The 21,262-nt window shown below is 39.7% G+C and overlaps 2 protein-coding genes across 8 annotated transcripts in view; one reads left to right on the plus strand and one right to left on the minus strand.

Annotated features, from left to right (window-relative positions):
• caskin1 (CASK interacting protein 1) overlaps positions 1 to 9,363 on the minus strand; it is a 339,666-nt gene extending 330,303 nt beyond the window's left edge. For 3 of the 6 annotated variants that reach the window (XM_061973688.2, XM_061973685.2, XM_061973683.2), the window contains exon 1: positions 8,973 to 9,362. In XM_061973688.2, the coding sequence (XP_061829672.1) occupies positions 8,973 to 9,066 (94 nt within the window). In that variant the 5' untranslated portion in view covers positions 9,067 to 9,362. Of the gene's footprint in view, positions 1 to 8,972 lie in introns of all 6 variants that reach the window. The other 3 variants (XM_061973686.2, XM_061973684.2, XM_061973687.2) reach the window with 2 other exon arrangements.
• The window catches only part of LOC133615246 (phosphoribosyl pyrophosphate synthase-associated protein 2), a 183,766-nt gene that overhangs the window by 61,436 nt on the left and 101,068 nt on the right, over positions 1 to 21,262 (plus strand). The gene's annotated exons all lie outside the window — the stretch shown is intronic.

Raw genomic sequence — 21,262 nt, forward strand, 5'->3', positions numbered from 1 at the left:
ACTTTGTGGACGCCGTCTTTACTCCACACGTGTAAGTCTTTGCTGTCGTCCAGCATTCTGTTTTTGTTTACTTTGTAGCCAGTTCAGTTTTAGTTTTGTTTTGCATAGCCTTCCCTAAACTTCAATGCCTTTTCTTAGCGGCACTCGCCTTTTGTTTATTTTTGGTTTAAGCGTTAGATACATTTTTACCTGCACGCTGCATATTGTGATCACAACAAACATCCACAAAGCAATTAGCTACCTGCTGCCACCTACCTATATGGAAGAGTATTACACGGTTACTCCGCCGAGCTCTAGACAGCTCCGACACTCAACAACGGCACATTTGCGGATTATAATTACTGGTTTGCAAAAAAGATCTTTTAACCCAATTAGGTGAAATGACATAATCTCCCACGGCACACCAGACTGTATTTGGTGGTTGGAAAACACTGCACTAGTGTACCGTGAGATATTGTTCGGTGTGCCGTGGTAAAATATGCAATTTCATCTAATTTGTCCAAAAAATATTTTTTGCAAATCAATAATTATAAACCGCAAATAATGTGCCGTTGTTGAGTATCAGTGCTGTGTAGAGATCAGCAGATTAACCGTGTAATACTCTTCCCTATCAGTAGGTGGCAGCCGGTAGCAAATTGCTTTGTAAACCTACTTTGAGACAAGAACATTAATGACGCATTGGATGGTTATGGTTTGAATTAGAGATGTCCGATAGTATCGGCCTGTTGATATTATTGGCCGATAAATGCTTTAAAATGTAATATTGGAAATTATCGGTATCGTTTTTTTATTATCGGTATCGGGTTTTTTTTGTTTAGTTTTTTTAATTAAAGGCCTACTGAAACCTACTACTACCGACCACACAGTCTGATAGTTTATATATCAATGATGAAATCTTAACATTGCAACACATGCCAATACGGCCGGGTTAGATTAGTAAAGTGCAATTTTAAATTTCGCGCGAAATATCCTGCTGAAAACGTCTCGGTATGATGACGTCAGCGCGTGACGTCACGGATTGTAGAGGACATTTTGGGACAGCATGGTGGCCAGCTATTAAGTCGTCTGTTTTCATCGCAAAATTCCACAGTATTCTGGACATCTGTGTTGGTGAATCTTTTGCAATTTGTTCAATGAACAATGGAGACAGCAAAGAAGAAAGCTGTAGGTGGGAAGCGGTGTATTAGCGGCCGGCTGCAGCAACACAAACACAGCCGGTGTTTCATTGTTTACATTCCTGAAAGATGACAGTCAAGCTTTACCATTGGTCTGTGGAGAACTGGGACAACAGAGACTCTTACCAGGAGGACTTTGAGTTGGATACGCAGACGCGGTACCGTGAGTACGCATGCAGCTGCGGCTTCCAAACATTTGATCGCTTGCCCGTACGTGCGTGCCGCTATGTGCATGTCACGTACGTGACTTTGGGGAAATATATGTGCTGTATGAACTTTGGGGAGGTGAACGGTACTTTGGGCTGTGGGATTGAGTGTGTTGTGCAGGTGTTTGAGTTGTATTGGCGGGTTATATGGACGGGAGGGGGGAGGTGTTTGTTATGCGGGATTAATTTGTGGCATATTAAATATAAGCCTGGTTGTGTTGTGGCTAATAGAGTATATATATGTATTGTGTTTATTTACTGTTTTAGTCATTCCCAGCTGAATATCAGGTCCCACCCGCCTCTCACAGCATCTTCCCTATCTGAATCGCTTCCACTGCCCTCTAGTCCTTCACTCTCACTTTCCTCATCCACGAATCTTTCATCCTCGCTCAAATTAATGGGGAAATCGTCGCTTTCTCGGTCCGAATCGCTCTCGCTGCTGGTGGCCATGATTGTAAACAATGTGCGGATGTGAGGAGCTCCACAACCTGTGACGTCACGCTACTCGTCTGCTACTTCCGGTACAGGCAAAGCTTTTTTATCAGCGACCAAAAGTTGCAAACTTTATCGTCGATGTTCACTACTAAATCCTTTCAGCAAAAATATGGCAATATCACGAATTGATCAAGTATGACACATAGAATGGACCTGCTATCCCTGTTTAAATAAGAAAATCGTATTTCAGTAGGCCTTTAAATCAACATAAAAAACACAAGATACACTTACAATTAGTGCACCAACCCCAACTTTACACTCATTCACACTCATTCACACAAAAGGGTTGTTTCTTTCTGTTACTAATATTCTGGTTCCTACATTATATATCAATATATATCAATACAGTCTGCAAGGGATACAGTCCGTAAGCAAACATGATTGTGCGTGCTGCTGGTCCACTAATAGTACTAACCTTTAACATTTAATTTGACTCATTTTCATTAATTACTAGTTTCTATATAACTGTTTTTATATTGTTTTACTTTCTTTTTTATTCAAGAAAATGTTTTTAATTTATTTATCTTATTTTATTTATTTTTTTTTTTTTTTTAAAGGACCTTATCTTCACCATACCTGGTTGTCCAAATTAGGCATAATAATGTGTTGATTCCACGACTGTATATATCGGTATCAGTTGATATCGGCATCGGTAATTAAGAGTTGGACAATATCGGAATATCGAATATCGGCAAAAAAGCTATTATCGGACATCCCTAGTTTGATTTCATATCGAAAAAATTGTGTCGGGTATTTGACGAGAGCGACTTTATAATAAAAACTAATTTTAGCTCAGGGGCCGCATGGAGGAAAATCTGTTCCCAAATGGGCCGTAATGGTAAAATCACGGCATGATTACTTAAAAATAAAGACAACTCCAGGTCGTTTTCTTTGTTTCACTTTGGCCTAAAATAGAACAGGCGCATTCTAAAAACGTACAAACCACAACTAATCCTCTGGACAAAACACTTCAAATTCGTTGAAAATTCTGAGGAAATTGGTGCGGCTTCAAAAACACAATCAATCAATCAATCAATCAATGTTTATTTATATAGCCCTAAATCACAAGTGTCACAATGAGTTTAGACTTTGTCTTAGTGTATCTACAAAGCCAGGATTAAACTTTAAGTCACAGTCTTTCTGGGATTGAACAAAAAACACAACATGTAAACTCTTCTAGGTATCAAATACCTCCTTTGTCGTGTCCACGTATCAATCCAGTGCTAACTCAACAAACCATAAGAAACGGAGGTTAAAAACTATTCAAAAGGGTTGAGTTCACTTTTCTTGTGTTTGACAGAGACGGCTTGGGGAAACGAGGGTGCCGAATAACGATGTGTTCCAAGCAGAAGAAATAAAACGGCATGTTTTAAGTTTCATGTTGGTCTATGACAGGGGTTTGATCACTCTGATGCGGCTCAGCTGCATACTTGCCGACCCCCCGATTTTTCCGGGAGATTTCCGTATTTCGGTGCCTCTCGCAAAAACCCCCCGGGATTAATATTCTCCGATTTTAACCCTAACAATAATAATAAGGGCGTGCCATGATGGTACAGCATTTAACGATCTCTACGTACTGTACAAACAGCGTGCCAGCCCAGCCTTTTGCTGTATGCATCTTCAACTAGCACACGCAAATGACAGCAAGGCATACTTGGTCAACAGCCACACAGGTTACACTGACGGTGGCCATATAAAACAACTTTAAGACTCTTACTAATAATGCGCAACACTTTGAACCAAAACCAAACAAGAATGACAAACACATTTCGGGAGAACATCTGCACCTTAACACAACATAAACACAACAGAACAAATACCCAGAATCCCATACAGCCCTGACACTTCCGGGGCTACATTATACACCCCTGCTACCACCTAACCCTAACCCTAACCCTAACCCCCTGCATGGGATTCTGGGTATTTGTTCTGTTGTGTTTATGTTGTGTTACGGTGCAGATGTTCTCCCGAAATGTGTTTGTCATTCTTGTTTGGTGTGGGTTCACAGTGTGGCGCATTATTAGTAAGAGTGTTAAAGTTTGTTTTTTTATACCGCCACCGTCAGTGTAACCTGTGTGGTTGTTGACCAAGTATGCCTTGCTGTCACTACAGTGAGCAAGCAGAAGTCCCATACTACGTGTGACTGGGCCGGCGCGCTGGTTGTAATGGGCGATAAATGCTGTACCATCACGGCACGTTGGAGAGAACAGTCGCCCTGAAACTCGTATAGTCAGCCGGAAAAATCGGGAGGGTTGACAAGTATGACGCTGTCAAGCGCCATTCATTAAACTCGTGGGCCGCACTAATATTCAATTTTCATATTAAGGTGTGGGCAGCGTGTCTGAGACCCTTGGTTTACACATAGCACAAAGCAAAAAAAAAACTTTGTATGCAGTGTTATTTCATTTTAAATTTCAAAAGATTTTTGTGGCTCCCATTGTTTTCTTTAATTTGTGAAACTGGTCAGTATGGCTCTTTGACTGGTAAAGGTTGCCGACCCCTGGACTAGGAGGAGGAGCCACAGTCACCCTTTACTGTGTACCTATTGCTTGGCCCCGGTATAAACCTTTTGCTTGCCTAACAGAATTGCTATTGTGACATCCAGTGGACACATTTAGAACAACAGTTAATTTCGTAAAAAAAACAAAAAACCAAGCAGGTTATTTTTATACTTGGCAAACTCATCACGCGGGCCGGATAAAACCTGTTCAGGCCCGCGGGCCGTACGTTTGACACCCCTGATATAGACTATTGAGTTTCGTTTTCAACATGTTCTGCTGGTTGGTGTGCCCCTGGATTTTTTTCAATGAAAAAAAAAAGGTTGAAAAACCCTGGCATAAAGTGATTGCGGTCCTATACACGCCAACACCATATCCTTAAGGCCTCTGCTATAGCCTCCACAGATTTCTAACTCTCGCTCCACTCTGTTGCCCACACATTAGAGTGGGATGTGCAAGTGGAATATAGCCGGATGCTAAAGTGCTCCGGCGCCTGATGGAAGCAAAAAAAAAAAAAAAGGGGGGTTTTCCCTCCTGCAATGGCATGACAAACGTATAGATCAGGTCTGGGCAATTATTTCGACTCGGGGGCCACATTTAGAGAAACAAATGTGTCCGGGGGCCGGTATATCTATTTTTAGGAACACTAATACAAAACCTCACAATAATGTCTGATTGAATGCTAAAAACGTTATGACAGACCGTCTTAAAAAACATAATGGAATTTCATTTTTCTATGAACGATAAAACACTGAATATTGACCAAATATGAACGTCACACCCCCTTTCCATCGACATATTTTACAATCCAGTGAAACGCGGCAAAAATGCAACAAACAGCGAAATATGAACGCGAAGGGTACAAAATAAACCCACCTACAGTCTGATATATCTGATATATCACTAAGCTTTAGAACTTTGTTGTGAAAATCTCCTTCCGCGTCTGTGGAAACGCTTCCCACCCACACTGCTTGGTGCCTCGTCTGAGCTGCTGTGACGTGGATTAAAATAGTAACTAATTAGATTACCAAAGTAACTAATTAGATTACCATAGTAAGTGGTATATCATCCAAAAGCGCAGATTCCAACCATTGAAATACTTTGTATAGTTCAAGACTTACGGTCTTTAGAAAACAAGTTAAAGTACCAATGATTGTCACACACACACTAGGTGTGGCGAAATTATTCTCTGCATTTGACCCATCACCCTTGGTCACCCCCTGGGAGGTGAGGGGAGCAGTGAGCAGCAGCGGTGGCCGCGCCCGGGAATCATTTTTGGTGATTTAACCCCCAATTCCAACCCTTGATGCTGAGTGCCAAGCAGGGAGGTAATGGGTCCCATTTTTATAGTCTTTGGTTTGACTTGGCCGGGGTTTGAACTCACGACCTACCGATCTCAGGGCGGACACTCTAACCACAAGGCCACTGATGATGTTGGTATTTTCCTGTAGCATCTTAAAGATCTAAAAAAAAATATTTGGGAATGTCCGGCGGGCCAGATTGAAAAGCTTAACGGGCCGCATGTGGCCCCCGGGCCTTAATTTGCCCAGGTCTGCTATAGGCTATAGCAGTGTTTTTTTCAATCTTTTTGAGCCAAGGCACATTTTTTTCATTGCAAAAATCCGGAGGCACACCACCAGCAGAAACGTTAAAAAATGAAACTCCACCAGTCTTTTTTTTTTTTAGTTTGTTGTTGACCTGCTTTGTATTGGCAAACAAGGCTATTTCAGTTGTGCGGACGCTATCCTTCTTCGTGGGGACTTTGTTGCTTGTCACACAGTAAGTCTTTGCTGTCGTCCAGCATTCTGTTTTTGTTTACTTTGTAGCCAGTTCAGTTTTACTGTCGTCTTGCATAGCCATCCCTATGCTTCAGTGCCTTTTCCTAGCGGGACTTGCCTTTTGTTCATTTTTGGTTTAAGCGTAACATACCTTTTTACCTGCACGCTGCCTCCCGCTGTGCTCTGCATATTGGGATCACAACGAACCATCCTCGACGCGTTCCGACTTCTACAAAGCAATGAACTACCTGCTGCCACCTACTGATCTGGAGTATTACATGGATACCCTGCCGAGCTCTACACAGCACAGACACTTGACCAATATTTTTCAACCCTTTTTTGAGCCAAGGCATATTTTTGTGTTCCGGAGGCACACCACCAGCAGAAATCATTAAAAAACGAAACTCAGTTGACAGTAAAAAGTCGTTCTCGCAATTGTTGGATATGAATTCAAACCATAACCAAGCATGCATCACTATAGCTCTTGTCTCAAAGTAGGTGTACTGTAACCACCTGTCACATCACCCCCTGACTTATTTTGAGTTTTTTGCTGTTTTCCTGTGTGTAGTGTTTTAGTTCTTGTCGTGCGCTCCTATTTTAGTGGCTTTTTCCTGTTTTGTTGGTATTTTCCTGTAGCAGTTTCATGTCTTCCTTTGAGCGATATTTCCCGCATCTACTTTGTTTTAGCAATCAAGAATATTTCAGTTGTTTTCATCCTTCTTTGTGGGGACATTGTTGATTGTCATGTCATGTTCGGATGTACATTGTGGACGCCGTCTTTGCTCCACAATAAGTCTTTGCTGTCGTCCAGCATTCTGTTTTTGTTTACTTTGTAGCCAGTTCAGTTTTAGTTCCGTTCTGCATAGCCTTCCCTAAGCTTCAATGCCTTTTCTTAGGGGCACTCCCCTTTTGTTTATTTTTGGTTTAAGCATTAGACCAGTGGTTCTTAACCTTGTTGGAGGTACCGAACCCCACCAGTTTCATACGCGCATTCACCGAACCCTTCTTTAGTGGAAAATAATATGTTATTTTTTTTCAAATTCAAGACAAAGTTATATGTTTTTGATAACACTTTAGTATGGGGAACATATTCTAAGTAACAAAGACTTAATTTAGAGTTATTTGGTTAGGGTTAGGGTTAGAGGGTTTGGGCCAGGGTTAGAGGGTTAGGGTTATAATAAGGCCATGCCGTTTAAAGCATTAATAATTCCTAATAATGACTAGTTAAGAGCCAATATGTTACTAATTTGCATGTTAATTAGCAACTAATTAATGGTGAATATGTTCCCCATACTAAAGTGTTATCATGTTTTATTACTGGTGCACAAAATGAACCGTGCATGAACATCACCTTGTTCAAACAACAAAACCAACACAGTGCATAAACTCACAACAAATTACACACCTGCAAATCAGTCTGACTTCTGCTGTTGTCGTATCCGTAATACGCCGATAGGGAGAAGTTTTTATTTACACGATGAGTCGGGTGTGTTTTGACCTCCGCCGAACCCCTGAGCCCGACTCACCGAACCCCTAGGGTTAGATCGAACCCAGGTTAAGAACCACTGCATTAGGTACAATTTTACCTGCACACTGCCTCCCGCTGTTTACGACATCTACAAAGCAATTCGCTACCTGCTGCCATCTACTGATATGGAAGAGTATTACACGGTTACTCTGCCGACCTCTAGACAGCACCGACACTCAACAGCAACACATCATTTGCAGACTATAATTACTGGTGTGCAAAAAAATATTTTGAACCCAAATAGGTGAAATTAGATAATCTCCCACCGCACACCAGACTGTATCTCACGGCACACTAGCTCTTGTCTCAAAGTAGGTGTACTGTCACCACCTGTCACATCACACCTTGACTTATTTTGAGGTTTTTGCTGTTTTCCTGTGTGTAGTGTTTTAGTTCTTGTCTTGCGCTCCTATTTTAGTGGCCTTTTCCTGTTTTGTTGGTATTTTCCTGTAGCAGTTTCATGTCTTCCTTTGAGCGATATTCCCCGCATCTACTTTGTTTTAGCAATCAAGAATATTTCAGTTGTTTTCATCCTTCTTTTTGGGGACATTGTTGATTGTCATGTCATATTCGGATCTACATTGTCTTTGCTCCACAGTAAGTCTTTGCTGTCGTCCAGCATTCTGTTTTTGTTTACTTTGTAGCCAATTCAGTTTTAGTTTCGTTCTGCATAGCCTTCCCTAAGCTTAAATGCCTTTTCTTAGGGGCACTCACCATTTGTTTATTTTTGATTTAATCATTAGACACTTTTTTTTACCTGCACACTGCCTCCCGCTGTTTCCGACATCTACAAAGCAATTAGCTACCTGCTGCCACCTACTGATAAGGAAGACTATTACACGGTTACTCTGCCGAGCTCTAGACAGAACCGACACTCAACAGCAACACATCATTTGCAGACTATAATTACTGGTGTGCAAAAAAATATTTTGAACCCAAATAGGTGAAATTAGATCATCTCCCACGGCACACCAGACTGTATCTCACGGCACAGTGGTTGGAAAACACTGCACTAGACAACGGTACATTATAATAATTGATGTGCAAATACCAGTGTGCAAAACACTGGGCTATAGATTGTAATTTGTGAGGCAGAGTCAAACAAATCACATGTCTCCCCTCCTCCTCCCCCTCACCCACCAACCCACCCCCCTTTCTGCTGCATTGCATTCACACTCCTGATAGTCTCCATGCACACCACTGGGATGCACCATGCATACACCCCCCATAGCACAGCAGCAACGTGCAATGTTGCCTATATGAACTGCATTGTGGTTATAAGAACGCCTTACTTGCTTTCCCTGGCCGGGGCCTCTGCAGCAGCTTCTGCACGGTGAGCAGGTCCTCGGTCTTCACCGCCTGCAGCAGCTCCTGGTCCTTGCCCATCTTCCGCTCTGAGCCGTCCTACTCCCGCAACATCCCCGAGCCCGGCCTCCCCCCCGGGCGGAGAGTCCTCCTCCCGCCGCTGCTTTCTCTCAGTCCTCGGCTCGCTGCAGCACCGCGGCCGATACCGGAGGGGCGACTCGGGCCGCTCCTTCGCGCCCTAATGGAGGAGGAGGAGGCGGCGTCTTTATCCTTGACGTTCCAGAACAAGGTTGCCCTGCGCGCGAAACGTCACCTCTTGCGCAATATCACGGCCGCGGGAGCGAGGGGGAGTGGGGAGTGGGGGGGGAAAGCGCGCGCGTGGGTCCGTGTCAAGCAGCGCTGTCGTAAACAAGAGCCGAGGCTGCAGCGGCCATCGTTTGCCGCGTGCGCGCGATCTGGTTTGCTCATGATTTTCCCCCGCGTGGGGGCAGGAGTAGTGAGAGAGAGAGAGAGAGGGTGTGTGTGTGTGTGTGTGTGTGTGTGTGTGTGTGTGTGTGTGTGTGTGTGTGTGTGCGTGTGTGTGTTCTTGTATTGCTACCCTTCTTGAGACATCAACAAGGAAAAGTACCTTCCATATGAGGACCCGGTGAACAAGTTAGGACCGAAATCATGGTCCCAATACGGAAATCCAAATACTAGAGTCCGTGAACATTGCTCCAAAGTCAGGATATTTTTGGTTGATTTAATGTGCATGTAAAAGTAAACATTGACAGGTGCATGCATGATAAAACAAGACGGCAGCTAAAGCAGTGGTCCCCAACCACCGGGCCGCGGCCCGGTACCGGTCCGTGGATAGACTGGTACTGGGCCGCACAAGAAATAAAAAAAATAAAAAAATTAATTTAAGTGTGTGGATGTGAGTGTGAATGTTGTCTGTCTATCTGTGTTGGCCCTGCGATGAGGTGGCGACTTGTCCAGGGTGTACCCTGCCTTCCGCCCGATTGTAGCTGAGATAGGCTCCAGCGCCCCCCGCGACCCCGAAGGGAATAAGCGGTAGAAAATGGATGGATGGATGGAAAATTATATATATATATATATATATATATATATATATTTTTTTTTTTTTATTTTATTTTTTTTTTTTTTTTTTTAACTAAATCAACATAAAAAACACAAGATACACTTAGTGCACCAACCCAAAAAAACTCCCTCCCCCATTTACACTCATTCACACAAAAGGGTTGTTTCTTTCTGTTATTAATATTCTGGTTCCTACATTATATATCAATATATATCAATACAGTCTGCAAGGGATACACAGTCCGTAAGCACACATGATAGTATTTTTTTATGACAAAAAATAAATAAATAAATAATATACACCCCCCCCATGTGTTAAAGTTTTCACATAAAGTTGTGACTTTTGTCGAGTAAAGTTACGACTCTTTTCATAAAAATGCCAAAATGTTAAGCTTTTATTGTAAAATTGCGACTGTTATTGAGTAAAATTCAAATTTTTATCATAATATTGCACAAATGTTCAGTTTTTCTTGTAAAATTTTGACTTGCGTTGAGTAAAATTACGACTTTTATCATTAAAAATTACAAAATTCTAAGTTTTACTTGTGAAATTGTGACATTTTTCTTGTGAAATTCCAACTCATTTTTCACAACAAGCTTTTTTATATTGGCATAGTATGTATATATTATTAATATTGCAAATACAAATCTTTATGTCTAGAAAGGGTGGTCCTAACGAGGTAGGCATTTTTCAAAGGTCTCAAGAAGGCAAAAATGCAAGAGTGTGTGTGTGTGTGTGTGTGTGTGTGTGTGTGTGTGTGTGTGTGTGTGTGTGTGTGTGTGTGTGTGTGTGTGTGTGTGTGTGTGCGCGCGTGTGTTCTTGTATTGCTACCCTTCAAGTTAGGACCGAAATCATGGTCCCAATACGGAAATCCAAATACTAGAGTCCGTGAACATTGCTCCAAAGTCAGGATATTTTTGGTTGATTTAATGTGCATGTAAAAGTAAACATTGACAGGTGCATGCATGATAAAATAAGACGGCAGCTAAAGCAGTGGTCCCCAACCACCGGGCCGCGGCCCGGGACCGGTCCGTGGATCGATTGGTACCGGGCCACACAAGAAATAAAAAAAATAAAAAAATAAATTTAAAAAAAATTATATATATATATATATTTTTATTTTTATTTTTATTTATTTATTTTTTTTAACTAAATCAACATAAAAAACACAAGATACACTTAGTGCACCAACCCAAAAAAACTCCCTCCCCCATTTACACTCATTCACACAAAAGGGTTGTTTCTTTCTGTTATTAATATTCTGGTTCCTACATTATATATCAATATATATCAATACAGTCTGCAAGGGATACACAGTCCGTAAGCACACATGATAGTATTTTTTTATGACAAAAAATAAATAAATAAATAACATACACCCCCCCCCCCTCCCCATGTGTTAAAGTTTTCACATAAAGTTGTGACTTGTTGAGTAAAGTTACGACTCTTTTCATAAAAATGCCAAAATGTTAAGCTTTTCTTGTAAAATTGCGACTGTTATTGAGTAAAATTCCAACTTTTATCATAATATTGCACAAATGTTCAGTTTTTCTTGTGAAATGTTGACTTGCGTTGAGTAAAATTACAACTTTTATCATAAAAATACCAAAATTCTAAGTTTTACTTGTGAAATTGTGACCTTTTTCTTGTGAAATTCCAACTCATTTTTCACAACAAGCTTTTTTATATTTGTATAGTATGTATTTATTATTAATGTTGCAAATACAAATCTTTATATATCTAGAAAGGGTGGTCCTAACGAGGTAGACATTTTTCGGAGGTCTCAAGAAGGCAAAAATGCAAGAGTGTGTGTGTGTGTGTGTATGTGTGTGTGTGTGTGTGTGTGTGTGTGTGTGTGTGTGTGTGTGTGTGTGCAAGAAGGCAAAAATGCAAGAGTGTGTGTGTGTGTGTGTGTGTGTGTGTGTGTGTGTGTGTGTGTGTGTGTGTGTGTGTGTGTGTGTGTTCTTGTATTGCTACCCTTTTTGAGACATCAACAAGGAAAAGTACCTTCCATATGAGGACCCGGTGAACAAGTTGGGACCGAAATCATGGTCCCAATACGGAAATCCAAATACTAGAGTCCGTGAACATTGCTCCAAAGTCAGGATTTTTTTGGTTGATTTAATGTGCATGCAAAAGTAAACATTGACAGGTGCATGCATGATAAAACAAGACGGCAGCTAAAGGGCTTCTCTTTTCATCCCCCGAAAAAAACCCGGCAGGTGAACAGATGATTTTACGACTTCCGGTGCTGACGTGAGACAACCCGCGACTTTTGTCATAATTTTGCCAAGTGAAATTCCGATTATTATTATGATATTGCCAAAATGTTAAAGTTTTCACATAGAATTGTGACTTTTGTCCAGTAAAGTTACGACTCTTTTCATAAAAATGCCAAAATGTTAAGCTTTTCTTGTAAAATTGCGACTGTCATTGAGTAAAATTCCAACTTGTATCATAATATTGCACAAATGTTCAGTTTTTCTTGTACAATTTTGACTTGCGTTGAGTAAAATTACGACTTTTGTCATAAAAATGCCAAAATTCAAAGTTTTACTTGTGAAATTGTGACCTTTTTCTTGTGAAATTCCAACTCATTTTTCACAACAAGCTTTTTTATATTGGCATAGTATGTAGATATTATTAATGTTGCAAATACAAATCTTTATATCGCTAGAAAGGGTGGTCCTAACAAGGTAGGCATTTTTCTCAGGTCTCAAGAATGTAACAAATACAAGAGTGTGTGTGCGTGTGCGTGTGCGTGTGCGTGTGTGTGTGTGTGTGTGTGTGTGTGTGTGTGTGTGTGTGTGTGTGTGTGTGTGTGTGTGTTCTGGTATTGCTACCCTTCTTGAGACATCAACAAGGAAAAGTACCTTCCATATGAGGACCCGGTGAACAAGTTGGGACCGAAATCATGGTCCCAATACGGAAATCCAAATACTAGAGTCTGTGAACATTGCTCCAAAGTCAGGATTTTTTTGGTTGACAACCTGCGTCCCATATGTGACCATAGGGCGAACACATACACTACAGTACTAAGACTATAGTGGCCATTAACAGTTAGCTTCTACAGTAAAATGATGACGTTTGTCATCATTTTGCCAAGTGAAATTCCGATTATTATTATTATGATATTGCCAAAATGTTTAAGTTTTCACATAAAATTGTGACTTTTGTCGAGTAAAATTACGACTCTTTTCATAAAAATGCCAAAATGTTAAGCTTTTCTTGTAAAATTGCGACTGTTATTGAGTAAAATTCCAACTTTTATCATAATATTGTACAAATGTTCAGTTTTTCTTGTAAAATTTTGACTTGCGTTGTGTAAAATTACGACTTTTATCATAAAAATGCCAAAATTCTAAGTTTTACTTGTGAAATTGTGACCTTTTTCTTGTGAAATTCCAACTCATTTTTCACAACAAGCTTTGTTATATTTGTATAGTATGTATATATTATTAATGTTGCAAATACAAATCTTTATATATCTAGAAAGGGTGGTCCTAACGAGGTAGGCATTTTTCGGAGGTCTCAAGAAGGTAAAAATACAAGAGTGTGTGTGTGTGTGTGTGTGTGTGTGTGTGTGTGTGTGTGTGTGTGTGTGTGTGTGTGTGTGTGTGTGTGTGTGTGTGTGTGTGTTCTTGTATTGCTACCCTTCTTGAGATATCAACAAGGAAAAATACCTTCCATATGAGGACCCGGTGAACAAGTTAGGACCAGAATCATGGTCCCAATACAGAAATCCAATTACTAGAGTCTGTGAACATTGCTCCAAAGTCAGGATATTTTTGGTTGATTTAATGTGCATGCAAAAGTAAACATTGACAGGTGCATGTACGATAAAACAAGACGGCAGCTAAAGGACTTCCCTTTTCATCCCCGAAAAAAACCCGCCAGGGGAACAGCTGATTTTACGACTTCCGGTGCTGACGTGAGACAACACGCGTCCCATATGTGACCATAGGACGAACACATACACCACGGTACTAAGACTATAGTGGCCAACAGTTAGCTTCTACAGTAAAATGACGACTTTTGTCATCATTTTGCCAAGTGAAATTCCGATTATTATTATGATATTGTCAAAATTTTAAAGTTTTCACATAAAATTGTGACTTTTGTCGAGTAAAGTTACGACTCTTTTCACAAAAATGCCAAAATGTTAAGCTTTTCTTGTAAAATTCCAACTTGTATCATAATGTTGCACAAATGTTCAGTTTTTCTTGTAAAATTTTGACTTGCGTTGAGTAAAATGACGACTTTTATTATAAAGATGCCAAAATTCTCAGTTTTTCTTGTGAAATTATGACCTGTTTCTTGTGAAATTCCTACTCATTTTTCACATAAGTACGGTACAAATTTTTATATATCTAGAAAGGGTGGTCCTAAAGAGGTAGGCATTTTTCCGAGGTCTCAATAAGGTGACAAATACAAGTGTGTGTGTGTGTGTGTGTGTGTGTGTGTGTGTGTGTGTGTGTGTGTGTGTGTGTGTGTGTGTGTGTGTGTGGGTGTTTGTGTGTTTGTGCTACAGCTGGCCCAGCTCATGCTGCTGCAACAAGGCTTCCCTGCCTACCTTCCATCCTCGTCTGTTTCTATGGCTTCTCTTTTCTCTGTGCAACACTGATGCACATACCGATATAAAACTATATATATATATATATATATATATATATATATATATATATATATATATATATATATATATATATATATATATATATATATATATATATATATATATATATACAGTATATATATATATACAGTATATACAGTATATATATATATATATATATATATATATATATATATATATATATATGTATATATATATATATATATATATATATATAATATATATAAAATCTCCTTCTCATCCCGGTGGGGTGGTATCTGTGTCATCCTCAAGCTCGGGTCCTTTACCAGAGTCCTAGGAGTTTGAGGGTTCTGCGCAGTATCTTGGCTGTTCCTAGGACTGCGCTCTTCTGGACTGAGGCTTCAGATGTTGTTCCTGGGATCTGTTGGAGCCACTCTCCCAGTTTGGGGGTTACTGTTCCGAGCGCCCCCACTACCACGGGGACCATGCTAGCCTTGACCTTCCACATCCGTTCCAGCTGCTTTCAACCCTTGGTACTTCTCAAGTTTCTCGTGTTCCTTCTTCCTGATGTTAGCGACAGCTGGGATAGCCACATCTATTACCACCACCCTTTTGTGCTCTTTGTCCACCACCACTATGTTTGGTTGGTTACCCAGAAGCTGTTTGTCAGTCTGGAAGCTGAAGTCCCACAGAACCTTGGCCCTGTTGTTCTCAGCCACCTTCTGTGGTATGGCCCATTGGGATTTGGGTACTTCTATTCCATACTGGTTGCAGATGTTCCTGTATACTATCCCAGCCATTTTGTTGTGCCTCTCCATGTAGACTGATCCAGCTCGCATCTTACAGCCTGCTACTATGTGCTGGACTGTGCTGGGTCTGATCTACTCTGGTGTGTATATATATATATATACATATATATATATATATATATATATATATATATATATATATATATATATATATATATATATATATATATATATATATATACTGTATGCATATACATACATACATACAGGCCAAAGGTTTGGACACACCTTCTCATTTCAATGCATTTTCTTTCTTTTCATGACTATTTACATTGTAGATTGTCAATGATGGCATCAAAACTATGACACCTGTGAAGTGAAAACCCTTTCAGGTGACTACCTCTTGAAGCTCATGGAGAGAATGACAAGAGTGTGCAAAACAGTAATCAGAGCAAAGGGTGGCTATTTTGAAGAAACTAGAATATAAAACATGTTTTCAGTTATTTCACCTTTTTTTTGTTAAGTACATAACTCCTCGTGTGTTCATTCATAGTTTTGATGCCTTCAGTGACAAGTCGTGAAAATAAAGAAAACACTGTACTGTGTATGTATATATATATATATATATATATATATATATATATATATATATATATATATATATTTATTCATTTATTTATTTGTATGTATATATATATATATATATATATATATATATATATATATATATATATATATATATATATATATATATATATATATATACATAACAAGTGTATATTTACATACACTTGTAAAGAACATAATGTCATGGCTGTCTTGAGTTTCTAATCATTTCTACAACTCTTATTGTTTTGTGATAGAGTGATTGGAGCACATACTTGTTGGTCACAAAAAACATTCATGAAGTTTGGTTCTTTTATGAATTTATTATGGGTCTACTGAAAATGTGAGCAAATCTGCTGGGTCAAAAGTATACATACAGCAATGTTAATATTTGCTTACATGTCCCTTGGCAAGTTTCACTGCAATAAGGCGCTTTTGGTAGCCATCCACAAGCTTCTGCTTGAATTATTGACCACTCCTCTTGACAAAATTGGTGCAATTCCGCTAAATTTGTTGGTTTTCTGACATGGACTTGTTTCTTCAGCATTGTCCACACGTTTAAGTCAGGACTTTGGGAAGGCCATTCTAAAACCTTCATTCTAGCCTGATTTAGCCATTCCTTTACCACTTTTGATGTGTGTTTGGGGTCATTGTCCTGTTGGAACACCCAACTGCGCCCAAGACCCAACCTCCGGACTGATGATTTTAGGTTGTCCTGAAGAATTTGGAGGTAATCCTCCTTTTTCATTGTCCCATTTACTCTCTGTAAAGCACCAGTTCCATTGGCAGCAAAACAGGCCCAGAGCATAATACTACCACCACCATGCTTAACGGTAGGGGTGGTGTTCCTGGGATTAAAGGCCTCACCTTTTCTCCTCCAAACATATTGCTTGGTATTGTGGCCAAACAGCTCAATTTTTGTTTCATCTGACCACAGAATTTTCCTCCAGACGGTCTTCCATGTGATGTCAGGTGCAACTTTTGACCACGACTGTATAAATATATATCTATATGTTTTAGTTCAGGGGTGCCCACACTTTTTCTGCAGGCGACCTACTTTTCAATTGACCAAGTGGAAAGGATCTACCTCATTCATATATATTCATATTTATTTATGAAAGAGAAATTTTTGTTAACAAGTTAAATGTGTTTAATGATAATACAAGCATGTTGAACATAATAGATTCCTCTCTTTCATGAAGACAAGAATACCAATATATATACATATATATATATATATATATATATATATATATATATATATATATATATATATATATATATATATATATATATATATACAGTCGCGATCAAAAGTGTACATACACTTGTAAAGAACATAATGTCATGGCTGTCTTGACTTTCCAATAATTTCTACAACTCTTATTTTTTTGTGATAGAGTGATTGGAGCACATACTTGTTGGTCACAAAAACATTCATGAAGTTTGGTTTTTTATGAATTTATTATGGGTCTACTGAAAATGTGACCAAATGTGCTGGGTCAAAAGTATACATACAGCAATGTTAATATTTGGTTACATGTCCCTTGGCAAGTTTCACTGCAATAAGGCGCTTTTGGTAGCCATCCACAAGCTTCTGCTTGAATTTTTGACCACTCCTCTTGACAAAATTGGTGCCACAGAACTTTCCTCCAGAAGGTTTTATCTTTGTCCATGTGATGTCAGATGAAACAAAAATTGAGCTGTTTGTCATCATGGGTCTTGGGCGCAATTGGGTGTTCCAACAGGACAATGACCCCAAACACACGTCAAAAGTGGTAAAGGAATGGCTAAATCAGGCTAGAATGAAGGTTTTAGAATGGCCTTCCCAAAGTCCTGACTTAAACGTGTGGACAATGCTGAAGAAACAAGTCCATGTCAGAAAACCAACAAATTTAGCTGAACTGCATCAATTACAGCATATACCTGTATATATATATTAGAGATGTCCGATTATGGCTTTTTTGCCGATATCCGATATTCCGATATTGTCCAACTCTTAATTACCGATACTGATATCAACCGATATCGATATATACAGTCCTGGAACTAACACATTATTATGCCTAATTTTGCAGGGGGCGTATACTGTAGCGTCCCGGAGGAGTTAGTGCTGCAAGGGGTTCTGGGTATTTGTTCTGTTGCGTTTATGTTGTGTTACGGTGCGGATGTTCTCCCGAAATGTGTTTGTCATTCTTGTTTGTTGTGGGTTCACAGTGTGGCGCATATTTGTAACAGTGTTAAAGTTGTTTATACGGCCACCCTCAGTGTGACCTGTATGTCTGTTGACCAAGTATGCATTGCATTCACTTGTGTGTGTTATAAGCCACAGATATTATGTGACTGGGCCGGCACGCAAAGGCAGTGCCTTTAAGGTTAATTGGCGCTCTGTACTTCTCCCTACGTCCGTGTACACAGCGGCGTTTTAAAAAGTTATACATTTTACTTTTTGAAACCGTTACCGATCATTTTGAAACCGATACCGATAATATCCAATATTACATTTTAAAGCATTTATAGGCCGATAATATCGGCAGTCCGATATTATCGGACATCCCTAATATATATATATATATATATATATAATAATAATAATAACTGGGATTTATATAGCGCTTTTCTAAGTACCCAAAGTCGCTTTACATGTAGAACCCATCAATCATTCACACCTGGTGGTGGTAAGCTACTTATATAGCCACAGCTGCCCTGGGGTAGACTGACGGAAGCGTGGCTGCAATTTGCGCCAACGGCCCCTCCGACCACCACCTATCATTCTTCATTCAATTCACCGGTGTGAGTGGCACCGGGGGCAAAGGGTGAAGTGTCCCGCCCAAGGACACAACGGCAGCGATTTTTTTTTGGGGATATATATATACAAACCCCGTTTCCATATGAGTTGGGAAATTGTGTTAGATGTAAATATAAACGGAATACAATGATTTGCAAATAACTTTCAACCCATATTCAATTGAATATGCTACAAAGACAACATATTTGATGTTCAAAATGATAGGCTTTTTTTTTTTTGCAAATAATCATTAACTTTAGAATTTGATGCCAGCAACACGTGACAAAGAAGTTGGGAAAGGTGGCAATAAATACTGATAAAGTTGAGGAATGCTCATCAAACACTTATTTGGAACATCCCACAGGTGAACAGGCAAATTGGGAACAGGTGGGTGCCATGATTGGGTATAAAAGTAGATTCCATGAAATGCTCAGTCATTCACAAACAACGATGGGGCGAGGGTCACCACTTTGTCAACAAATGCGTGAGCAAATTGTTGAACAGTTTAAGAAAAACCTTTCTCAACCAGCTATTGCAAGGAATAAGGGATTTCACCATCTACGGTCCGTAATATCATCAAAGAGTTCAGAGAATCTGTAGAAATCACTGCACGTAAGCAGCTAAGCCTGTGACCTTCGATCCTTCAGGCTGTACTGCATCAACAAGCGACATCAGTGTGTAAAGGATATCACCACATGGGCTCAGGAACACTTCAGAAACCCACGGTCAGTAACTACAGTTGGTCGCTACATCTGTAAGTGCAAGTTAAAACTCTCCTATGCAAGGCGAAAACCGTTTATCAACAACACCCAGAAACGCAGTCGGCTTCGCTGGGCCTGAGCTCATCTAAGATGGACTGATACAAAGTGGAAAAGTGTTCTGTGGTCTGACGAGTCCACATTTCAAATTGTTTTTGGAAACTGTGGACGTCGTGTCCTCCGGACCAAAGAGGGAAAGAACCATCCGGATTGTTATAGGCGCAAAGTTGAAAAGCCAGCATGTGTGATGGTATGGGGGTGTATTAGTGCCCAAGACATGGGTAACTTACACATCTGTGAAGGCGCCATTAATGCTGAAAGGTACATAGAGGTTTTGGAGCAACATATGTTGCCATCCAAGCAACGTTACCATGGACGCCCCTGCTTATTTCAGCAAGACAATGCCAAGCCACGTGTTACATCAACGTGGCTTCATAGTAAAAGAGTGCGGGTACTAGACTGGCCTGCCTGTAGGCCAGACCTGTCTCCCATTGAAAATGTGTGGCGCATTATGAAGCCTACAATACCACAACTGAGACCCCCGGACTGTTGAACAACTTAAGCTGTACATCAAACAAGAATGGGAAAGAATTCCACCTGAGAAGCTTAAAAAATGTGTCTCCTCAGTTCCCAAACATTTACTGAGTGTTGTTAAAAGGAAAAGCCATGTAACACAGTGGTGAACATGCCCTTTCCCAACGACTTTGGCACGTGTTGCAGCCATGAAATTCTCAGTGAATTATTATTTGCAAAAAAAAAAAATAAAGTTTATGAGTTTGAACATCAAATATGTTGTATTTGTAGTGCATTCAATTGAATATGGGTTGAAAAGGATTTGCAAATCATTGTATTCCGTTTATATTTACATCTTACACAATTTCCCAACTCATATGGAAACGGGGTTTGTATATATATATATATATATATATATATATATATATATATATATATATATATATATATATATATACTGTATATATATATATATATATATATATACTGTATATATATACTGTATATAAGATGTACAGTGTTCCTTTGATTACCACAGGGGTTACGTTCCAGACCCACCCGTGGTAGATGAATGTCCATGAAACAGTAGCTACATTGTATTATTTTATTTGTATGAATATTATATGCATTTAAAGTCCTATTAGCCCGCCACACAGCTTTCACTCACACTTATGCAATTAAAACACATCATACACTCTGAAACTCAGTTAACAGTGAGCGTGTGTGTGTGCGTGTAAGACCGTGTGTGGTGTGTGTGGTGTGTGTGTGTGTGTGTGTGTGTGTGTAAGACCGTGTGTGTGGTGTGTGTGTGTGTAAGCAGTGGGCAGTATGCAGGGCTTAGCAACTGTTCTCCGCCTCCTCCACATCCAGCAATGTTATGTAAGAATGCACAAAAATGTGGCAAATGGTAGACTGGGAATATTTATATATTCATCCCAGTTAACTCTCATTTAAGCTTTATTTATTACCTACCATTGCTGTTATTTGAAATAGGTAGTTGCTTTATTGTAAAACCTGTACTCGCACCGCCGTGGTAGAATCTGTAATGTAAAGCCTGTATGGAACTGTGTATAGTTTATGCAAATGTGCATGAGCTGTGGGGGTAAAATGGAAGCACTCATATGGTATAAATTGCAATATTTTAAAAGATACAATTAAACAGCTAAATTTGGTATATGGAGCTAC

The sequence above is a fragment of the Nerophis lumbriciformis genome, linkage group LG22 (genome assembly GCF_033978685.3).
Source record: "Nerophis lumbriciformis linkage group LG22, RoL_Nlum_v2.1, whole genome shotgun sequence".
In the NCBI taxonomy this organism is placed as follows: Eukaryota; Metazoa; Chordata; class Actinopteri; order Syngnathiformes; family Syngnathidae; genus Nerophis; species Nerophis lumbriciformis.